Here is a 22,055-nt window from a genome sequence, read left to right on the forward strand (position 1 = left end):
ATGGATTCTTTTCCCATCGGGGCACAGGCCCCCAGTGGGGGGTGTGCGGGAAGCAGCCGATCCATGATTCTCTCTCATCACTGGTGTTTCTCTCTCTCTCCCTTCCTCTCTGAAATCAACACACATGTTTTAAAAATAAATTCATAAAATGCCATCCCATCGGCAAGTTCCCCAACCTCACCCACCTCTCCAGGTTCCGCTTCTCAGAAAGGCTGCGGTGGAACAGCGAGCGCCGCCCGGTGGAGGAAGCATGGCGTGCAGGGCTTCCCCGCTGTGGCCGGAGGGGGGCGGTGCTCCCTGCGGAGTGGGGGCTCCTCAGCTGGGCTCCGGGCCCCGGGGAGGCGGCGGCGGCAGAGCGCCCCCCAGCCTGCAGGCCGGCGGGGGGGGGGGGGGGGGGGGGCAGGGGCTTGCCCCAACTCTCTGTTCTGGCCTCTGAGCCTAACGCAGTGCGCCACCTGGTGGCCACAGGCTGAAGTGCAGGGGCCGGCGCCATGCTCCCTGGGCCAGCCCCTTGGAGACTTTGCCAGCCTCGCTCCTGCCCACTCCTCCTGCCGCCGCTGGCCAGGTGCGGGCACCACGTCCTCTTTGGACGTCCTGCCTCTGCTGCCCTGGGGAGGGCACAGTGACCTGGCCTCCGCTGGCCTGGATCCGGGCTCTGGGTCTTACCTGCTGTGTGACCTTGCTGAGCCCTTCCACCTCTCTGAGCCTCAGTTTCCCTCCTTTGCAGGGCGGTGGTCGGGGACCTCCTTCCTTCTCGCCCCTCATTCGGGCCACAGCCACGCAGAGGCGGCCGCAGTCAGACCTGGCCCTCATTGGCCTCATCGTGGGCCAGAAGCTGCGTGTGATTCGCCTGCCCAAGTGGTCGGTGGGCCTGGGGGAGCCGGGGAGTGTGTGCCCCAGTCTGGGGCGGGGCTTGTGGGAGGAGAGCGGGCCTGGCCCAGGCCAGAGGGAGGAGGTGCTGGTGGTGGGAACAGCCCTCTGTGTTCTTGGGCCCCTGAGACTGGGTCCGCGAGGGAGGTTAGGGATGGGGGGGGGGGGTGAGCAGAGGTGGCCAGTGTGTGTGTGTGTGTTGGGGGGGGGCAGAGGGATGTAGCAGAGCAGGCTGGAGGACTCTATACACAAGTTATTATAGAAAAAGAGAGTAAGCCCTGGCCGGTGTGGCTCAGTGGATAGAGCGTCGGCCTGCAGACTGAAGGGTCCCGGGTTTGATTCCCGGTCAAGGGTACATGCCTGGGTTGCAGGCTCCATCCCCAGTAGGGGGTGTGCAGGAGGCAGCCGATCCATGATTCTCTCTCATCATTGATGTTTCTATTTCTCTCTCCCTCTCCCTTCCTCTCTGAAATCAATCAAAAAATATTTTTTTTAAAAAGAGAGAATTGTGACCCCAGCTCTGTCCCATAGAACGTTCTAGAACAGTGGTTCTCAACCTTTTTAATGCCGCGGCCCTTTAATACAGTTCCTCATGTTGTGGTCACCCCCAACCATAAAATTATTTTCGTTGCTACTTCAAACTGTAATTTTGCTACTGTTATGAATTGTAATGTAAATATCTGTGTTTTCCGATGGTCTTAGGCGACCCCTGTGAAAGGGGTCACGACCCACAGGTTGAGAACCGCTGCTGTAGAGCCTAAGACCATCGGAAAACACAGATATTTACATTAGGACTCAGAACAGTAGCAAAATTAGTTATGAAGTAGCAACGAAAATAATGTTATGGTCGGGGGTCACCACAACATGAGGAGCTGTATTAGAGGGCCGCGGCATTAGGAAGGTTGAGAACCGCTGGTCTAGAATGATGGACATACCCTCTATCTGCACATCCCAATGCAGTAGCCACACATGGTTGCTGAGCCCTTGAAATGTGGTTGGTGGGAATGAGACCCTGAGCGTGCGATCATTCCCTTCTATTTTATTTATTTAAAATATATTTTTATTGATTTCAGAGAGGAAGGGAGAGGGAGAAATAGAAACATCAATGATGAGAGAGAATCATCGATCAGCTGTCTCCTGCACGCCTCCTACTGGGGATCAAGCCCACAGCCTGGGCATGTGCCCGGACTGGGAATCAAACCCGGGACCCTTCATTCCGCAGCCGACGCTCTATCCACTGAGCCACACCGGCCGGGCTGATTGTTCCACTTTAATTAATTCAGACCTAAGTAGCCACATGCGGCGCTGGCCCGAGGCGGTGGACAGCCCGCCACGGGATGCGACAGTGCGTCAGACAGACTTGCACGCCAACCACATGAACACCAGAGGCCAAAGCATTAGGACAGTGATGCGGATCATGAAAGAGCAACATCATTCAGAATTAGAACTCCGCAGAGCACAGATGCTGGGAGGGAAAGATCACGTGAGCGTGGAGGGATGGGGAAGAGCCAGAGATGAAAGCAAAAGCCATCCCCGGGGCGAAGACAGACCTGAGGGCACAGGAGGAAGAGACACACCGATGATGCCAGGAGTGAGCGAGCCGCGTGGGAGAGGGGACTGGAGGTTCGTTCCTCACACAGGACCGCGATCAAAGGGCCTGCGTGGCACGGAGCTGCGGGAGACGCGGCAGAGCCTGCACCACGGGGCCCACGCCGGGCTGTCTGCCGTTCGAGGCCTGCTCCTGGGCATTAAAACAGAATTTCAGAACGACCTGGACGTCACTTCATGAAAGAGCTCGCCCCGCAGGAGGGAAACTGGCCCGGGATGGCACGCGCCCAGAGAGAGGGGGAAACTCCGGAACTCTAAAGGAAAAGAAATGAATGTCCGGTGTGCGCCCCGGCTACAAAAGTCATGTCACTTACAAGGAAATCACCAGACCGCACTGAGGGTCAGCCGCTGTGCTGGGCACCAGAAGACAGACTCCAACGGCCAAGGGAAGAACATGTGAGTCCAGGGGGCCTACAAAAACCGACCCCATTCCCCCTCACCCCATTCCCTTCTCCCTTCCCCTCCCACTCCCCCCGGCCCCCTCCCTCTCCCCCTGAAGGCTGCGGAGAAGCGGTTCCTGCCCAGGGTTACTGCTTCCCGAAGCCTTTCCTGAAGGAAACCTACCAGAGAACGAGCCCCCGGGATGGAAATGAGACAGCCGAGCCGAGGGACGAGCAGCGGCTGCATTTCACCCTTGGACGTGAGCATCACGGATGGCGTAGACTCGGGAAGAGCGTGGAGCGTGTGGCCCTGACCGGTGTGGCTCAGTGGATAGAGCGTCGGCCTGCGGACTCAAGGGTCCCAGGTTCGGTTCCGGTCAAGGGCATGTACCTTGGTTGCGGGCACATCCCCAGTGGGGGGTGTGCGGGAGGCAGCTGATCGATGTTTCTCTCCCATCGATGTTTCTAACTCTCTATCCCTCTCCCTTCCTCTCTGTAAAAAATCAATAAAATATATTTTAAAAAGAACGTGGAGCGTGTGAGAAGCGGGATCAGCTTGCCGTTCACCCTACGGGGGTTCCCTGGACACAGAAACAGGATTTCCCATCAGAAGCTGGGCCCTGGCGGGGCGGGGGTGGCTCAGTCGATGGGGTGTGTCCCTGGTTGATTCCGGCTCAGGGCACATGCCTGGGTGGTGGGCTCCATCCCCTGTAAGGGGCGTGCAGGAGGCAGCCAATCCATGTTCCTCTCTCATCAATGTTTCTCTCTCTCCCTGCCTCTCCCTTTTTTTTTTTTTAATATATAAATATTTTTTTAAAATCTTTAAAGCAAGATAAGCCTGGAACATCTTACCACACCAAACACGCAAGAAGCTGTCACAGACCCCTGGGGTGGGGTCAAAATGACCCCGAGGCCACGGAGCAGCCTCCGGGCGAGCAGGGAAGGGGCCACGGCGCCCGGAGCAGGGCGGTCACGGCGGGGGCGGGAGACACGTCGATGCGCTGGGGTCGGAGCCCTGAACGATGCCCGCAGTTCGCAGTCACAGGTCCCGGGAAGCAGCCCGTCACTCAGCTCAGACACGACAGAGCGGCCAGCACCCTCTCTCCCTGCATTCTGCTGGAGGGGGGCGCCCAGCTGGTGGGGGCAGCTCCCCTCCAGGGAACTCCAGCCGATGGAGGCGGAAGCAACGATGGGGTCTGCGTGGCATCCAGGGCTCCAGGGCGAGGGCGGGCAGTGGCCACCAGCGGCCTGAGACGACGCGGCGTCGGGGAATCCGAGGGGAGCCCGGGAGCCGTCTGCCCAGCACGGTGACTGACCGAGCCGCCCCCTCTGCCCCGTACGGTGGCCGCTGCCCCGCCCCCGCCACACATTTACGTTGGAATTAATTTAAACTAAACGAAAGGAAGAATCCAGTCCCGCCGCCGACCTGGCCCCGTTCCAGGACTCTGGCCACGTGGCCCGGGCCCGTGGGATTGGCCCCAGCCACCGCTCAGGTCCGCTGGGCACCGCCACCTCAGGCAGAGCCACCGCTCACCGCACCCCGAGCCTTCACTGCCCGGGGCCTGGGGGCAGAAGCAGACAGCGGGGACCTGTCGGGACCTGGGGCCCCCCGTTTCTGAAAAACAAACAAACAGGCTAGAAAGCAGGGTAGAGATGGAAGTGCTAGGAGACCATGTAGGCCCCCAACTTCCCCAGGCCTCCCAAGCCCCTCAAGGTCCCTCATCCCCCAAGGGCCCCGTGACCCCCTCAAGGCCTCTAAAGGCCCCCCAAGATTCCTCAAAGTCTCCCAAAATCCCAGACTCCCCAAGGTTTCCTAGACCCCCATAATGTCCCCCAAAGGCCCCTAAGCCTTCCCAGGTCCCCAAGACTCCAGGCCCCAGCCCCCCTCTGCATCCTCACCCCCCTCCACCCGCCTCTCCTCCTGGGCTGCAAATCCAGTTGCTCCGGGTCTCACTTCCCGCGGCAGCTACCGTCCTGGCTGATCCGTGTAGTGCCGCCGTGGGTCATGTGACAGACCGCCCAGGCACGGTCATGCCGGTCAGACGTGGCTGTCCCCAGCGCCACCACCAGTGAGGCCCGGAGTCAGCTCTCCCGCGGGACCCCGAGGAGGCCTGGCAGTCAGGGAGCCGCCTGCTGCCCCGGGCACCCCGGCCAGAGCCACATTCAAGGGCGGGGGACGGGACTGGATCCCTGAGCAGGTCCTGGGCCCCCCAGCGCCCGCCCTCAGTGGGGAAGCTGGAGGCCCAGGCACTGCCCAGCCGGCCTCCCCCAGCAAGGCTGGGCCCTGGAGCCGACAGCCTGACGCAGCCACAGCCCACAGCCCACAGCTCAGCCTCCCCTCCAGGAGGGCGGAGGCCGGGCCGCTGCCTCCCAGGAAGGAGGAGCCTGAGGCTCCAGGAGCCTGGGGAACGATGAGCCTCTTTGAGACCCAAGGCCCCGGCTCCTGGTTTAAGGGGGAGAGACAGACAAGGAGGGAGGAGGGCTTGGCCCCTGGCGGCTTGGTGCCCGCCCTGCCCGCCTGGGGGGTGATGTGTGGCGGCTCGGCGACTGCCTGGGCTTGCCCCCGGCTCTGCTGCACACGGGCTGTGTGACTCTGGCCAGGTTACTGAGCCTCTCTGTGCCCGAGTCCTCGCCTGGGAAGCAGGGATCAGCAGACAATGCCACCCCGGGTCGTGAGGAGGAGCCGGTGAGGGAGTGTTCACAGCATCGGAGCCGGGGCCGGGACCGTGGCGAGTGGGGTGTAACTGGAGCCGGGACACTGCATCCAACCTCATTATTCATTTACGCCGAGCGCTCTGGCCACGTCCCGGCTGCGCCCTGGCTGACAGGCGAACAGGGGAACATACCACGTGCACGCAAGTAACCGCGTCCCAGGACAGCCGGGGACTTGTGATCTGTGCGGGGTCCTGGTTCCAAGGACCCAAGAGGCAGGAAGGAGCATTCTGCCTGGGTGGTCAGGGAGGGCTTCCCGGGGGAGGCGCGTGTGGGCTGGGCCTGGAGGCGTGGGCTGGCAGCGACAGGCTGGAGGCTGGAGGAATGTGTGGGCTGGCACGCTCCCCGCACGTCCTTCAGCTGAATCCTGAGCTTGGGGCCCTAACACCAGCATGACCCGCCCCCCCCATGCAGTTCTTGTGGGGTGTCCCCCCTTCAGGCCCCCAGGCCCTCACAGGTGCTGCGGAGAGCCAGCCGAGGAGCCCGGGCCTGCCTGGGCAGAGCCCGCGCCCAGTGAGCTGCACTGACTCCCGGGAAGACAGCCAGTGCCCGCCCCAGCCTGCCCGGGCACACCCTCTCCCCCGGCTAACCACCACGCAGCCGTGCAGGCCTCGCCCCGCTGTCACCGCCTCGGGGAAGCATCCCTGACCCCAGGCCGGGCCAGGGGTCTCCCTGGGGTCTCTGGCCTTGGGGCTTCCTATGTGACACGCGTGGAGTACGAAGTTCCATGTGACAGGAGCGCCCGCTCAGAGGAAACGTATTAACACGTGCCAGCGCCCAGCCCAGGGCAGCCTCAGGCACGGCGGATCCAGGGCCAAAGGGCTCGGCCTCTTCTTTGGCGGCCGCCCTGGCAGAGCCGGGGCTTCCCGCTGCCCGGCTGCTCTGGACACGGTGTCTGAAGGGGGCCGCCCTGGCTGAAGTCATCCCCCAACACCCAGAACACAGAGCCCTGGGGTGGGCGCTACCTGGACCGCGTGGCCTGGGAGTGGGAGCGGAGCAGGGGGTGCAGGTAGCAGCCAAAGGAGAGGTGAGCTGGCTCCCCACCCACCACCTGCTGCTCAGGCAGGAACGGTGTCTGAAGCATCCGGGCCCAGCCTTGCCCTGCACCGGCCGGCAACGGAGCCAGGGCCCTCGCCCGCTGGCTTTGGGGGGCTCCTCCGGGCCTTGCACGTGCTGTTCCCTCTGCCTGGACAGCCGGGGCGCTCCCGCCTCCCGTGATACCGCCTCGCCTGCGGCCTTCACTGCCCATCAGCTGCCCGCGAGCGCTCACTGTCCTCCCGGCCTCCTTCCCTCTCGCCACACTTTCTGTCTTTTTTTTTTTTTTTTTAATATATTTTATTGACTTTTTACAGAGGAAGGGAGAGGGACAGAAAGCTAGAAACATCGATGGGAGAGAAACATCGATCAGCGGCCTCCTGCACACCTCCCACTGGGGATGTGCCCGCACCCCACTTTCTGTCTTCTGACCGGGCGGGCGGGGGCGACTCTGCATCCGGAAAACTCCAGCTCCAGCCTCCCATTCACCGGTTCTCTCTTCAGCGGTTTAATTCATGGAGTTTCGACATTTACAGTTTCATTTGTAAAAGTGCCACTTGGTTGTTTTCCAAAGCGGTCTGATCTTTTTCCCTAACAATCTTTTTCCTTTTTAAAAATGTTCTCCCTATTCCATCTTTTATCGCTCCTTCTATTCCAACTGTTTAAGTATCTGAAGTTTGGGAACAGCTGAGTCATCACTGTGTCCTGTGCCTCGTCATTTTTTCCTGAGTTTGGCCTTGGCCGAGCGCCACCCCAGGAACCCGGGAAACCTCCATGGGGTGCTTTCCTCCGGGAAGGAGGTGTTTGCGCCGGACAGTCCTGACGGGGCTCCCAGCCCGGGACTGCGCACTCGCCTCCTCGGCTTGGAGTCCCGTCCACGCAGCCATCTCACTCCAGCGCGGCGCGGCTGGAAATGCTCCGGGAACGAGTGTTGTGTGTCTCCCACCTGGAGCCCTGAGGCAGACCCCACGTTCCCGCCCTCCCTTGGCTGGCAGGCCGCTGGAGTTGGGACCACGCTCTCAAGAGGGTGCCCTCCCCTGAGGACCTCGGCCTGAGGTGGGAGTCCTGGGTCCCTCCCCACCCCACTCCATCCCACCCCACCCCACCCCATCCCACCTCACCCCATCCCACCCCACCCCACCCCACCCCACCTCACCCCATCCCACCCCACCCCACCCCACCCCACCCCACTCCATCCCACCCCACCCCACCCCACCCCACCCCATCCCACCCCACCCCACCCCACCCCACCCCACCCCACTCCATCCCACCCCACCCCACCCCACCCCACCCCACCCCACCCCACCCCACCCCATCCCACCCCACACAAGGAACAAACGAGTGAACAGCTGGGACCAGAGAGGTGGCCACAGCACTTCCTGGATGCTCCTGAGCTAGGGTGCAGGGTGGAGAGGGAAGGCACGCTGCCCCCCCTGCTGTGACACCTCGGCACGCCGCCCCCTCCCCCCCCCGCCCCCGCTGTGACCTCGGCCTGCCCCACGCCGCTCTGAGCCCCGGTTCCTCACGGCGAAGCTCCGCGCCAGGCAGTCACCTTCGCGGTAACAGCGGGCCGAGGCCAGTTCGCAGGAGGTCAGCCAACGCCAAGCCAGACGCCTCTCGGGCCCCCACGGAGGAAGATGGGAGGTCAGCGTCCCGGGCACACAGCGGGAGGGTGGTGAACCAGCCAGACCCAGCCTCCCGGTGCCAGCCAGTGAGCCGGCCTGGAGGACGGGGAGCACGCGGGCCTGAGTCACGCCGCATCCAGAGAACCAGTGGACAGGAGTTGGAACTTGCAGGAACCGAACGCTCTGCCAACTGCCCCTCCTTGTCCTCCGTCCCCTGACGCGGTGGCAGCGTGCCACGTGGGCCACGGCACCGGGGGCTTCTCGGCCCCGCGGCCCCGCTCCTGCGCCCGAGGGCAGCAGGTGGCACAGCCGGGTCCCGCCTCCTCCATCTTCTTCCTTTTGATCGGGCAGGGTCTCTGCCCCCGAGGGAGGGAGCGCACCGCTCAGCAGCTCCGGGTTCCACAGGCGTGGCTCAGCGCCCAGCCCAGAGCCCTCCGCCCCGCAGGGTGGGGGCGGAGCCAGTGCTGGCCTGCACCCCTAGATGACTCCAAGAGCCCCCCCAACCTCAGGCCAGCTGTCCCCCCGGGGTCTCCGCTGACCCCCCAAGAAAGAGGCCTCTCTGAAGAGCAGGTTCCCTTCGCTCGCCTCCCTCCCGGGAGGGCTGGCCACCAGCCCGGCCCTGGGGCGCCTCAGGCCGGAACCTCTTGTCCGGAAGCCGCACGGTCGCAGACCTGCCCCGTGTCAGGCACCCGAGGGCCAAAGCTCCCACGCTCCCAGAATTTGGGGCTCCCTTCGAGGCTAGCTGGCCGGCCCCAGGCCCTTGGGCTCAGCGTCAGGCGTCCCCTGGGGACGGGCACCCTCCGCGCCCTGTCCTGGCCCGGCAGCCTGGCCAGCCACCTCCCCCTGCCCGGCACCCGGCCCAGGCCTGCGCTGTCTCCAACACACCCGCGTGGCAGGCCGGGTGTTGAGTGTTGCTAAGGGGCCGGGGCAGGACATTCCATCGCGCCAGCAAAAATAGCGCCGATCCTTCAGCCTCTGCTCACCGAGCTGGGCCTTCAGCGGCATCACCCCTCCTGCAGCACACTCTGTCCCCCAGAGGGGGCGCCCTCCCAGCATCTGGCTCTCACTGCCTGTCTCCCAGGGCGGCCGCAGGCGGTGGCCCAGCGGTAGAGATGGACAGGCCTCTGGAGGGGGCACCGTGGGAGGTCCCCACAGCTGTCAGAGGAGGAGGCCTGGGGCGGGGGCACCCGGGTCACCATCACCCATCCCTGAGCTCTGACCTTGGGAACCGTGGTCTATTTCTTTTTTTAAAATATATTTTATTGATTATTTTTTTTACAGAGAGGAAGGGAGAGGGATAGAGAGCTAGAAACATCGATGAGAGAGGAACATCCATCAGCTGCCTCCTGCACACCCCCCACTGAGGATGTGCCTGCAACCAAGGTACATGCCCTTAACCGGGATCAAACCTGGGACCCTTCACTCCGCAGGCCGATGCTCTATCCACTGAGCCACACCGGTCAGGGCTAAATATATTTTTATTGATGTCAGAGAGGAAGGGAGAGGAAGATAGAAACATCAACGATGAGAGGGAATCATGGATCGACTGCCTCCTGCACGCCCCTCACCGGGGATCGAGCCTGCAACCCAGGCATGTGCTCCGACCGGGAATCGAACCCTGACCTCCTGGTTCATGAGTTGACCACTGAGCCACACCAGCTGAGCCCTGCCCCCGCTCCACCACGCCTCCCGTCCACGGACACATTCCCCCTCCGCAGCGGGTAAGTCCCCGTCAGGTGCCCAGACGTGTGGCATCCAGACCCTCTGCAGCTCCTCCACCAGCAGGCGCGATGGTTTGGACGCGTAAGTCACCTCCCTGCACCTCGCCCTCAGGTGCCCAAGAGAAACCCACGTCCCGGCACGGTCCCCGTGACCTCCCCACTCCCTGCCCCCACTCCTGCCTCGGGGCTTCCGCGCCGGCTCTTCCTGCTCCCCAAGGTGTTCCTGGGGCCGCTCCTCACCCTCCCATCCTGCCCGTCACCAGACACCTCCCCCCGCTGGCCGCCCACCACTCTCTGCCCAGCATTCTCCTTTACGCAATATTTCCCAGGTTTACGGTCTGTTCTCCCCCGAGAATCATCCCTCGGTGTGGAAGGGCATTGGCTGTTGTGTTCACAGGGTATCGGATGGATAGTGAATGAGTGAGTGAGTGAATGAGTGAATGAGTGAATGAATGAATGAGTGAATGAATGAATGAATGCAAGGAGAAAGCCAAGGGCAGGTGCCAAGCAGCTGGTGTGTCCCTGCCGAATGGCTTCCGGAGGCAGCGGCCCTGCGGTCCAGCCACAGCATCAGGGGGCTGGAGGTCAGGGGACTCGGGGTCAGGGAGCTAGGGGTCAGGGAGCTGGGGGTCAGGGAGCTGGGGGTCAGGGGACTGGGAATCAGAGAGCTGGGGGTCAGGGGGTTGGGAATCAGGGAGCTGGGGGTCAGGGAGCCATGGGTCAGGGGGCTCAGGGGACTGGGGGTCAAGAGGCTGGAGGTCAGGGGACCAGGGGTCAGGGGGCTGGGGGTCAGAGGGCCGGGGGTTGTGTCTGGGTGGAGGCAGGAGAGCGGAGGCCTCAGATCCTCCTCATTCTGCCACTCCCGCCCCCAGCAGGTTCAGGGCCCCTCTCTGTACCCTGTAGGGACCAAGGAAAGTCCCCTGTGAGCTACTGATGACAGCGCGGTTGTGGTCACAATGTCAAAATCCCATATAATAAAGAGCTAATATGCTAATTAGACTGGACAGCGAAATGACCTTCTGGAACGACCTTCCTGAACGACCAGTGGGCAGGGCCACGGGCTGTGGGGCTGCGAGGCAGCCGGGGCTGCGAGGGCTGAGCCCCTTGCCCAAATTTCATGCATTGGGCCTCTAGTCTATAATAATAAAAGTGTAATATGCTAATTAGACCGGACAGCCAAACGACCTTCTGGATGTCATTCCGGATGTCCTTCTGGATGAAGCTGTGGCAGTGGGGGCCGAAGCAGTTAGGGGGATCAGGCAGGCAGGCAAGTGGTTAGGGGAAATCAGGCAGGCAGGCAGTTTGGTTAGGGGCGATGAGGCAGGCAGGCAGAGTGGTTAAGGGTGATCAGGCAGGCAGGCAGGCAGGCAAGTGGTTAGGGGTGATCAGGCAGGCAGGCAAGTGGTTAGGGGCAATCAGGCAGGCAGGCAGTTTGGTTAGGGGTGATGAGGCAGGCAGGCAGAATGGTTAAGGGTGATCAGGCAGGCAGGCAGGCGAGCGGTTAGGAGCCAGCGGTCCCGGATTGCGAGAGGGTGCAGGCCGGGCTGAGGGACCCCCCTTCCGTGCACAAATTTCGTGCACTGGGCCTCAAGTATAGAAATAAAGAATAATTTCAAAACCATTTTGTGTGCAGTTTTGAAGAGAGAAGTGCTTCGCCTTTTTTTCTCCCCTCAAAAGTAAAGGTTATTCAAAACAGTCAAAACGTGGAAACAGCCCGGCCAGTGTAGCTCATTTGGTTGAGTGCTGACGTATGAATCTAGAGGTCACTGGTTCGATTCCTGGTCAGGGCACAGGCCCGGGTTGCAGGCTTGGTGCCCAGTGTGGGGCATGCAGGAAGCAGCAGACCGATGATGTTTCTCTCATCAATGATGTTTCTCTCTCTCTCTCTCTCTCCCTCCTCTCCCTTCCCTTCTCTCTAAAAAAACCAATAAAAATATTAAAATTTTTAAAAAGTGGAAACAATCCAAATATCCATTGGCACATGACGGGACACACGGCAGATCCACGTGGGGGCACATGACGGGACACACGGCAGATCCACGTGGGGGCACATGACGGGACACACGGCAGATCCACGTGGGGGCACATGACGGGACACACGGCAGGTCCACGTGGGGGCACATGACGGGACACACGGCAGGTCCACGTGGGGGCACATGACGGGACACACGGCAGGTCCACGTGGGGGCACATGACGGGACACACGGCAGGTCCACGTGGGGCACGTGAAGCAGCTGCGGACGGGAGTGCAGCCCCACACACACTACAACCTGGTGGGTCTTGGGTGCTGTGCTGAGTGAAGGGCGGGGACGCAAAGGCCACGCAGTGTGATTCCCGGAGAGGACGAATCTGAACAGGCACCGCCATTGAGCAGGTGGGGGGCGGGGGTGGGGTTAGGGACCAGGGGGCGGAGTTGCCTGCTGATGGTACAGGGTTTTCCAGGTGATGGAAATGTTCTGGAACTACAAAGTGGTGGCGGTTGTACGCCTTGCGAACAGACTAAGAAACATGGGAGTGTACAGTTTAAAAAGGGTGAATCTGCCCGGCCGGCGGGGCTCAGGGGCTGAGCGTCGACCTATGAACCAGGAGGTCACGGTTCGATTCCTGGTCAGGACACATGCCCGGGTTTTGGGCTCCAGCCCCAGTGTGGGGCATGTAGGTGGCAGGCGACCGACGATTCTCTCTCATCATTGATGTTTCTATCTCTCTCCCTCTCCCTTTCTCCTCTATGAAACCAATAAAATATATTAAAAATAAAAAGTAAATTAAAAGGGTGGATGTTACCGCTTGTGAAATGTATCTCTAAAGAGGAAGAAGGGAGATCGGGGGAGAAATGAGGCCATGAGACAGCAGTGCCCCCCACACTGGCTTCATGATAATGTGTGTGCCTGTGTGGGTGTGTGTGTGTGCGCGCACGCCTGTTTGTGTGCCTCTGTGTGTGTGTACGCCTGTATGTGCACCTGTATGTGTGTGTCTCTGTGTGTGCATGTATGTATGCGTGTGCCTGTGTGTGCATATGTGTGTGTGCCTGTGTAAGTGTGTGTGTGTGTCTGTGTGTGTGTGTGTGCACGTGTGTAGGGAATAATGTCAACCACAGCGGCAGTGCCTGTAATAACAGAACCCGGTATCTTCCACTGTGGACTCGGCGGAGAGCTGAGTCTGCCTGGTGGCACCTGGTCCCCCTTCCTGTCCCAGCTCAGACGCCATCTCCCGCTTGGCTCCGTCCTGCCATGGGTGACCTTCCCTGGTCCTTGGGAGCCCCCTGGCCCAGCTGCCCACCCCCCAAGAGCAGCCCCTGTGGCCTCCAGGAGCCGGGGGACTGGAGCTGGCCCCTCCTTGTCCGCCCGTCAGGCCATTCTCCAGGGGTGAGGGCCCAGTTCCTGTCGGCCACGCGTGCAGGGGCACCGGGCCCTCACCCTGCAGGGCCCGGGGTGGCAGAGCACAGGGTGGCAGGGCCCGGGGTGGCAGAGCGGTCGCAGGGCCTCGGCCTGAGCTCACACACCCCAGGGCTGGGCTCTGCTGCTGTCTGCCACCTGCTCAGGGGCAGGGAGGGGGCGTCCTGGCTCCGGCGGGGCAGGGACTGTGCTCGGCCACTAGAGGCCACTGCAGCCCCGGTTGGAACCCGGAGGCCTGTCTGGGACGGGCTGGGTGCTTCTGGGTGGGGGGAAGCATTTTTGGTGCTTTGTCCCAACCCCGCCCCCCCCCCCCCCCACGGCTCCCCAGAAACGAAATGGCAGCACCAGGCACGGGACCTGTGCCCATCACCCTGTGTCCACAGTTCTCCGTCCGTCAGGAGATTGGGGATCCAGGCCTGGCACACACCAGCTTCCAGAACCTTCCTGGAGCTGAGGCCGTCCAGGGTCCAGGGGCAGCGGTGCAGGTTGCTCAGGGCCTGGCCCCTTGGGAGCACCTGAAGGCGGGGAGCCCCCGGAGGCCCTCACCAGGGGCCCCGCGGCCACACCTCAGCCCGAGACACCCCAGCTTTCGCAGTTTGAAGGCTCTGCTAACCTCCCAGCGGAAAACAACTCTCCGTGGGGCCAGGACGTCACCTGGGTCTTCCTGGGAGGTGGGGACAGGAGGCGCGTGACGGGCGCATCCCCGCGTGCCTGCCTCTGTGGGCGTGCCGGTGAAGTCAAGGCCCCGCTCTGGTTCCAGGCTTGAACTTCCCCAATTTTCCGAGTCACACTCCACGGAGCGGGGGCCCTGGGGCGGGGAGGTGGCCCCCCCGAGCTGTCTCCCTCTGAATTCCAAAACCAGGGCGAAGGGAGGCCGGGCCGGACTTGCTTCCCGGCTCGCGATGTCAGGACGGGCTGGGAGGTGCCCGGGAGGAACAGAGGCCAGGACCCCCGTGGGCTCCGGTCCGCGCCCCTGGCAGCAGGTGCTGGGCTGCTGTTTGGAAGGTGCACACCCCTAGAACCCCCGGCTCCCTCCTTTCCGCGTCCTGCCTTCTAAAGTGCTCGCTTCGTGTGGACGCCCAGGGCGTGTGCAGTACAGCAGCAGCTCTGAGGGCCCAGGAGTGGTGGCGGCGGCACGGGGGGGGGGGGGGGGGGGGGGGGGTGGAGGGGGGCGCCGGGACCTCCGCCAGCAGCTCTGGGGCCGGTGCCCTGCTACACGCTGAGCCCCTCACCCCCAGTGTAACCCCGGAGAGCAGCGAGTGGCAGGAGAGGCCACTCGGTTGCTTCCAGCCACCCTGGGGGGGAGGGCAGGGGTGCTGGCCAGGCCGCCCACAGCCTCCTCACCGGGGCCTCAGCCCTTCCGCGGACACCTCTGTGGGCTGGATCCGGGGGGGGGGGGGGAGCCCAGATGCCCCTGGGAAGTGGGATGAAGGGTCCCTGCCTCTCCGTGAGCAGGGACACGTGCGCGCGCGCGCCGTTTAACCCAAAGCGCCAACCACTGAGCTCACCGGCCGGAGACAGTGATCGTCCCGCTCGGTGACAATGACACGACATAGGGCTTAGCCCTCCGTGAGTCTGCACCAGCCAGGCCTGTGCCGGCCTCAGGATGCAGGTGACGTCACGCATCCCCCCAGGACACTGGGACGCTAGACTACCCACCGCTACCCCAGCGGGGATAAGGAGGGAGGTAGGGCCTGGCGAAGGTCACATGACCAGTGAGTGGCAGATGGAACTTGCCTGTGAGGCACCAGCCGCCACAGAGTCCGATTACTGTTCCCTGAAGCAGGTGGGCGGCCTGCAGCCGCCTTTCAACCCCGCGCCCCCTTCCCATCGTGCCCCCTTCCCATGGTGCCCCCTTCCCATGGTGCCCCCTTCCCATGGTGCCCCCTTCCCATGGCGCCCCCTTCCCATGGCGCCCCCTTCCCATGGTGCGTGCCTGCAGGGAAGTGCACAGAGCACTAGGCAGAGGTCATTGTAAGGTCACAAAGGCCACACTCCCTCGGGTCAAGGATGGACAGTCCAGCTTGGCCGGCGTGGCTCAGTGGTTGAGCGTCGACATAGGAACCAGAAGGTCATGGTTCGATCCCTGGTCAAGGCACCTGCCCCGGTTGCGGGCTCGATCCCCAGTGTGGGGTGTGCAGGAGACAGCCGATCCATGATTCTCTCTCATCCTTGATGTTTCTCTCTCCCTCTCCCTTCCTCTCTGGAATCAATAAAAATATATTTTAAAACAAAGCAAATAAACTTGGATTTCCTTAAAAAAAAAAAAAAGAGTGGACAGTCCCTGCTCCCGCACCCTCCCGCCGGCCCTCACACGCCTGCTGGCCTGTCTTTCCCCTCCGGGCTCCTCCCAGAGCCTCGGCCGGGCCTGCTCTGACCGCGGGAATGGCACCGTCCTTTGCCTGCCGGCCTGCTGCTGGCCATCCTGCAGGGACAGCTGCCCCGTCCCCCCCCCCCCCCCCCCCGGGCCTGGGACCAGGAAGCCGCGGGGCATTTCCTGTGGTTATCGTCCAGCCGCAGGTGTCTGATTCCGGAAAGTGAAAGCTGCCCACACCCAGCTCCCTCCTGCATGGTTTTCACACAGCAGCCCTGCCTGCAACAGGAGCTTTTGTTTATTCAAGCCCAGCCTACCATGTCAGGTCCCATCGCACACCACGCCGGGCCCAGGTGGGCCTGCTGCCCTTCACCCCACCGGAGCTTTCCACTGGGCTCCGGGGGTCCTCTGGGCTGGCCTCCCTGCCCCTCCCCCAGGAAGTGGCAGGGCCGGAGGAGGTCCTGAGGGTCGCACTGAAGGGCGGGACTCTCCTTCCTCCCCTTCCTCCCGCCACTCCTCTCCTCAGGACTCAGTGGAAAGTCCCAGAGTGAAAGCAAAGCTGTCTTTTAGTCAATAATGTCCTCAAAGTGTGGCTAATGGGAAGCAAAGCTCATATTTGGCTTCAGCCCAAAGACATTGTTTTTAGCAACTTTGGGCGATACTGGGTCAGGCTATTTATCCATTTATCTGTTTCCATGCCGGCTCCACACCTGCCTCCTCTCAGCTGGGAAATGCAGCGGCCCATGGGACCCTCCGTCTCCAAAAAGACCCCCACCCCACCGCTTCCCCCTGTCCCCGCCGCCCCACTTCCCTGACCACCGCAAAGCCCCAGGCCAGGCAGGCGAGGGCACCCCCACCAGGGGCGGCGCAGGCGAGGGGAGCTCCCCACATTCCTCACCCCCAGGCAGTGCCTGCAGGAGGCAGTGGGGGGACGGGGTGCTGTCATAAGGATCTAAATACCCCCAGGCCGTCCCCACCCCACGCCACCGCCCCGCCCCCGCGCCCTGCGGACGGCCGTGATTCATTGGGAAGTAGCCGGAGCCCCTGGGGCCGGGCGGTGGGTTTGCTTCGCGAACACCCGGCCCCTCGCACGCCCGCGCGGGACGTGAGCTCGCCTCCGCTGTGCCCGCTCCAAACACCAAGTGTCAACCGGGCGGTTTGCTCTCCGTTTAGAAGTGCTCCCGACCGGGTGGCGTCTGGATCCACTTCGTGGCCGGTTGGGTTTCTACGCTCCGCGGGGAGGGGCGCGCTTTAGCCCGGCATTTTGCTGGGAAGGTGTAACCGCCCCGCAGCCTTCCCGTCAGTAACGCACCTCGCACCCTCTCCCCGCTCCCGGGTCCGAGGCGCGCGGCGGCGGGCACAGCGGTCTCCGCGGGCCCGTTCTACGGGGTGGGATGCGGGGGCTTTGGGCCTCGCCGGGCCGGGACAGGCAGAGCCACCGCCCCACTGGTGGCGGCCGCCCCGGGGCCCCAGCCCCGCCTTTCCCGGCCCGGCCCCCTCGGCCCCGCCCCCCAGGGAGGCGGGTGGGGAGGCCGCAGGGGAGTGGGCCCGGCCCCACCCCCGCCCCCGCTGCGCCCCCGCGTCTCCATAGCGATCTCCCCGGCGCGCACCTCCGGGCCGGCTCCCTCCCGGGCCGAACAATACGCGGCTGGGCCAGGGGCGGGGCGGGGCCGGCCGGGGCGGGGAGAGCGCGGGCAGAGGGGGCGCGGGCGAGCGCACCGCCCAGGCAGCAGCCGGCCGCTGGGGTCCGAGCGGCGCGGAGCTCTCCAGGCCGCTCCGGGAGCGCAGCCCCCGCCCCGCTCCGGGCCCGCCTCGCTTCCCACGCCGCCGGCCGAGCCCGCGCGGGAGCCACCTGGAGCCGCCGCCACCGCAGGTTGATGCGCGGCACCTCCCGGGCCGCGAGGAGGAGCCATCTTGAAACCAACTTGGCAAACTTTCGCAAAGTGCTCTCGACGTGGAAGCTGCGGGGGAGGCAGGGAGCGCGGCCCCCGGTGTCCCCGCCCGGGCCCCCGGAGAGGCGGGGCGCGGGCTGCCTCGAGGGCCGGGCGCCGGGCGCACGGGAGCCGCCCCCCGGCCCCGCCGGGTGGGTGCGGAGCCGCGCCGGGTGCATGGGTTGTGCTCCGGCGCCCGGCTCGGGCTCGGGGCCATGGCGCCGCGGCCGCCGCCGCCCGTGCTGCCCTCGCTGCTGCTCCTGGCCGCGGCCGCCGCCCTCCCGGCGTTGGGGCTTCGAGCGGCCGCCTGGGAGCTGCGCGTGCCCGGCGGGGCCCGCGCCTTCACCCTCGGCCCCGGCTGGACCTACGCGCTGGACGCCGTGCGCACCCACCGGGCGCTCCGAGAGGCGCTGGACGTGAGCCGCGACGGGCGGCTGGGCGGACGGCGGCGCGGGCCGGGCCCGGGGCCCCGCAGCTGCGCGCGCCTCGGGGGTCGCCCGCTGCCGCTGCACGTTCGCCTCGCAGCCCGCGGCGCCCCGACCGTGCTGAGCCTCCGCCTGCGGGCGCGCGCGTACGGCTCCGGTTGCGGCGCCCGGCTCCGGCCGCGACGGGCCATCCGCGCGGAGCTTCGCGCGAGGGCCGTGCTGACAGTGCCCGGGCCCGGCGCGGGGCTGTGCTTCCCGGCCCCCGGCGGCGGCGGGGCCGTTCTGCACTCGGCGCTGGCGGCCCTGACCACGTTCCCGGCCTGCAGCTGCCCGCCGCACCCCGGCCGCCTCTGCCCACGCGGCCGCGTCTGCCTGCCGCCGGGCGGCTCGACCCGCCTGCGCCTGCTGTGTGCCCTGAGGCGCGCGGCCGGCGCCATCCGGGTGGAGCTGCGGTTGGAGGCGGCCGCGGGGACGCCCTCCCCGTCGCTGTCGCCGTCGCCGTCGCCGCCGAGACCGCTTCAGGTCGGGGCCAGGGCGGCGGGGACGGCGAGGCGGGCCCGGCGGGGTGCCGGCGGCGGCACGAGCCCTCAGTTCCCGCTGCCCAGCTACCAGGTGTCGGTGCCCGAGAACGAGCCGGCGGGCACCGCGGTCATTGAGCTGCGCGCGCACGACCCCGACGAGGGCGAGGCGGGCCGCCTGAGCTACCAGATGGAGGCGCTGTTCGACGAGCGCTCCAACGGCTTCTTCCTCATCGACCCCGACACGGGCGCGGTGAGCACGGCCCGCCCGCTGGACCGCGAGACCAAGGACACGCACGTGCTCAAGGTGAGCGCCGCGGACCACGGCCAGCCGCGGCGCTCGGCCGCCACCTACCTCACCGTCACGGTCAGCGACACCAACGACCACAGCCCGGCCTTCGAGCAGTCCGAGTACCGCGAGCGCGTGCGCGAGAACCTGGAGGTGGGCTACGAGGTGCTGACCATCCGCGCCACCGACGGCGACGCGCCCTCCAACGCCGACATGCGCTACCGCCTGCTGGAGGGCGCGCGCGGCGTCTTCGAGATCGATGCGCGCTCGGGCGTGGTGCGCACGCGGGCGGCGGTGGACCGCGAGGAGGAGGCCGAGTACCAGCTGCTGGTGGAGGCCAACGACCAGGGCCGCAGCCCCGGCCCGCTCAGCGCCACGGCCACGGTGCACATCACGGTGGAGGACGAGAATGACAACTACCCGCAGTTCAGCGAGACGCGCTACGTGGTCCGGGTGCCCGAGGACGTGGCCGTGAACACGCCGGTGCTGCGCGTGTGGGCCACGGACCGGGACCAGGGCCAGAACGCGGCCCTCCACTACAGCATCGTCAGCGGGAACCTGAAGGGGCAGTTCCACCTGCACTCGCTGAGCGGCAGCCTGGACGTGATCAACCCGCTGGACTTCGAGGCCATCCGCGAGTACACGCTGCGCGTCAAGGCGCAGGACGGGGGCCGGCCGCCGCTCATCAACTCCTCGGGGCTGGTCTCGGTGCAGGTGCTGGACGTGAACGACAACGCGCCCATCTTCGTGAGCAGCCCGTTCCAGGCGGCCGTGCTGGAGAACGTGCCGCTGGGCCACTCGGTGCTGCACATCCAGGCCGTGGACGCGGACGCGGGGGAGAACGCGCGCCTGCGCTACCGCCTGGTGGACACGGCCTCCGCCGCCCCCGCGGGGGGCGCCGGCGCCCAGGGCCCCGCCTCGGCCGCGGACTTCCCTTTCCAGATCCACAACAGCTCGGGCTGGATCACCGTGCGCGCCGAGCTGGACCGGGAGGCGGTGGAGCGCTACAGCTTCGCCGTGGAGGCTGTGGACCACGGCTCGCCGCCCATGAGCTCCTCGGCCAGCGTGTCCATCACCGTCCTGGACGTGAACGACAACGACCCCGTGTTCACGCAGCCGGCGTACGAGCTGCGCCTGAACGAGGACGCGGCCGTGGGGAGCAGCGTGCTGACCCTGCGCGCCCTGGACCGCGACGCCAACAGCGTGATCACCTACCAGCTCACGGGCGGCAACACCCGGAACCGCTTCGCGCTCAGCAGCCAGAGCGGCGGCGGCCTCATCACCCTGGCGCTGCCGCTGGACTACAAGCAGGAGCGGCAGTACGTGCTGGCCGTGACGGCGTCGGATGGCACGCGCTCGCACACCGCGCAGGTCTTCATCAACGTCACGGACGCCAACACGCACCGGCCGGTGTTCCAGAGCTCCCACTACACCGTGAGTGTCCGCGAGGACCGGCCCGTGGGCACCTCCATCGCCACCATCGGCGCCACGGACGAGGACACCGGCGAGAACGCGCGCATCACCTACGTGCTGGAGGACCCCGTGCCGCAGTTCCGCATCGACCCCGACAGCGGCACCGTCTACACGCTGACGGAGCTCGACTACGAGGACCAGGCGGCCTACACGCTGGCCATCACGGCCCGGGACAACGGCATCCCCCAGAAGTCGGACACCACCTCCCTGGAGATCCTCATCCTCGATGCCAACGACAACGCGCCCCGGTTCCTGCGGGACTTCTACCAGGGCTCTGTCTTCGAGGATGCGCCCCCGTCCACCAGCGTCCTCCAGGTCTCGGCCACCGATCGGGACTCGGGCCCCAACGGCCGCCTGCTCTACACGTTCCAGGGCGGCGACGACGGCGACGGGGACTTCTACATCGAGCCCACGTCCGGCGTGATCCGCACCCAGCGCCGGCTGGACCGGGAGAACGTGGCCGTGTACTCCCTTCGGGTCCTGGCTGTGGACCGGGGGAGCCCTACGCCCCTGAGTGCCTCCGTGGACATCCAGGTGACCGTCTTGGACATTAACGACAACCCCCCCGTGTTTGAGAGGGACGAACTGGAGCTGCTGGTGGAGGAGAACAGCCCTGTGGGGTCCGTGGTGGCCAGGATTCGCGCCCATGACCCCGACGAGGGCCCCAACGCCCAGATCATGTACCAGATCGTGGAGGGCAACGTGCCCGAGGTCTTCCAGCTGGACCTGCTCAGCGGGGACCTGCGAGCCCTGGCCGAGCTGGACTTCGAGGTGCGGCGGGAGTACGTGCTGGTGGTGCAGGCCACCTCCGCCCCGCTGGTGAGCCGGGCCACGGTGCGCGTCCGCCTCCTGGACCAGAACGACAACCCGCCGGTGCTGCCCGACTTCCAGATCCTCTTCAACAACTACGTCACCAACAAGTCCAACAGCTTCCCCACCGGCGTGATCGGCCGCATCCCGGCCCACGACCCCGACCTCTCCGACAGCCTCAACTACACCTTCCTGCAGGGCAACGAGCTGCGGCTGCTGCTCCTGGACGCGGCCACGGGCGAGCTGCAGCTCAGCCGGGACCTGGACAACAACCGGCCGCTGGAGGCGCTCATGGAGGTGTCTGTTTCCGGTGAGTGGCCCCTGGGCGCCTGCGGGGCTCCCCGGGTGCTGCCGGGACCTGCCAGGGGCCTGCCCGACGAGCTGGGGCGCATTCGGGCAGGGCCCGGGCGACACGGGGGGGGGATGTGTGGCCTCCGGTTGGATGGTTGGGTGCTGCTAGCGGGAAGGGGGTGGTGCTCCCCACCCCGCCAGGCGAGTGGGAGGGACACGGCACTGCTTCCCTCAGCATTCTTGCTGGGAACAGGCCTGGGCTGCTTCAAGTTCAAGACCAGGGCTTCCTGGCGCTTCCCTCGGCTGGCCGCGGCTCCCGAGGTGTGCTGTGACAGCCCGGTGTCCCGGGTTATCTGCGTCATCTGGTTTGGTGGTGAGGCTTTGCCGTCAGCCACACAGCTGTCTGGAAAGATCAAAGGTCACTGCCCATCTCATGTGCCAATTAGTCCCCGGGCGGGACTGTTGGAAATTGCTGGATGGGCCCTGAGTCACCCCGTAATGCGGCTGGAGCCGGGGCCCTGTGTCTCTTCTCCGTCTCCTCGCCGTCTCCTCCAGATAATAACAGTGGGCCGTGTGTGCTCCGTGTGGGAGCGCTCTGCAAAGCGGGGCCGCGTTTGATCTTGGCTCCTGCACTAGCCTGGGACTTCACATCGGGTGT

General features: G+C 65.0%; 1 protein-coding gene across 1 annotated transcript in view; it reads left to right on the forward strand.

The window, feature by feature from the left end:
- Window positions 1-17,676: 17,676 nt before the first annotated feature.
- Window positions 17,677-22,055, forward strand: part of CELSR1 (cadherin EGF LAG seven-pass G-type receptor 1) — a 103,601-nt gene continuing 99,222 nt past the window's right edge. Inside the window, 1 exon segment of the mRNA XM_079774575.1 lies at window positions 17,677-21,416. Within this exon segment, the coding sequence (XP_079630701.1) occupies window positions 17,807-21,416 (3,610 nt within the window). The 5' untranslated portion in view covers window positions 17,677-17,806.

This window comes from Cnephaeus nilssonii (genome assembly GCF_951640355.1).
Source record: "Cnephaeus nilssonii genome assembly, chromosome: 6".
Classification (NCBI taxonomy): domain Eukaryota; kingdom Metazoa; phylum Chordata; class Mammalia; order Chiroptera; family Vespertilionidae; genus Cnephaeus; species Cnephaeus nilssonii.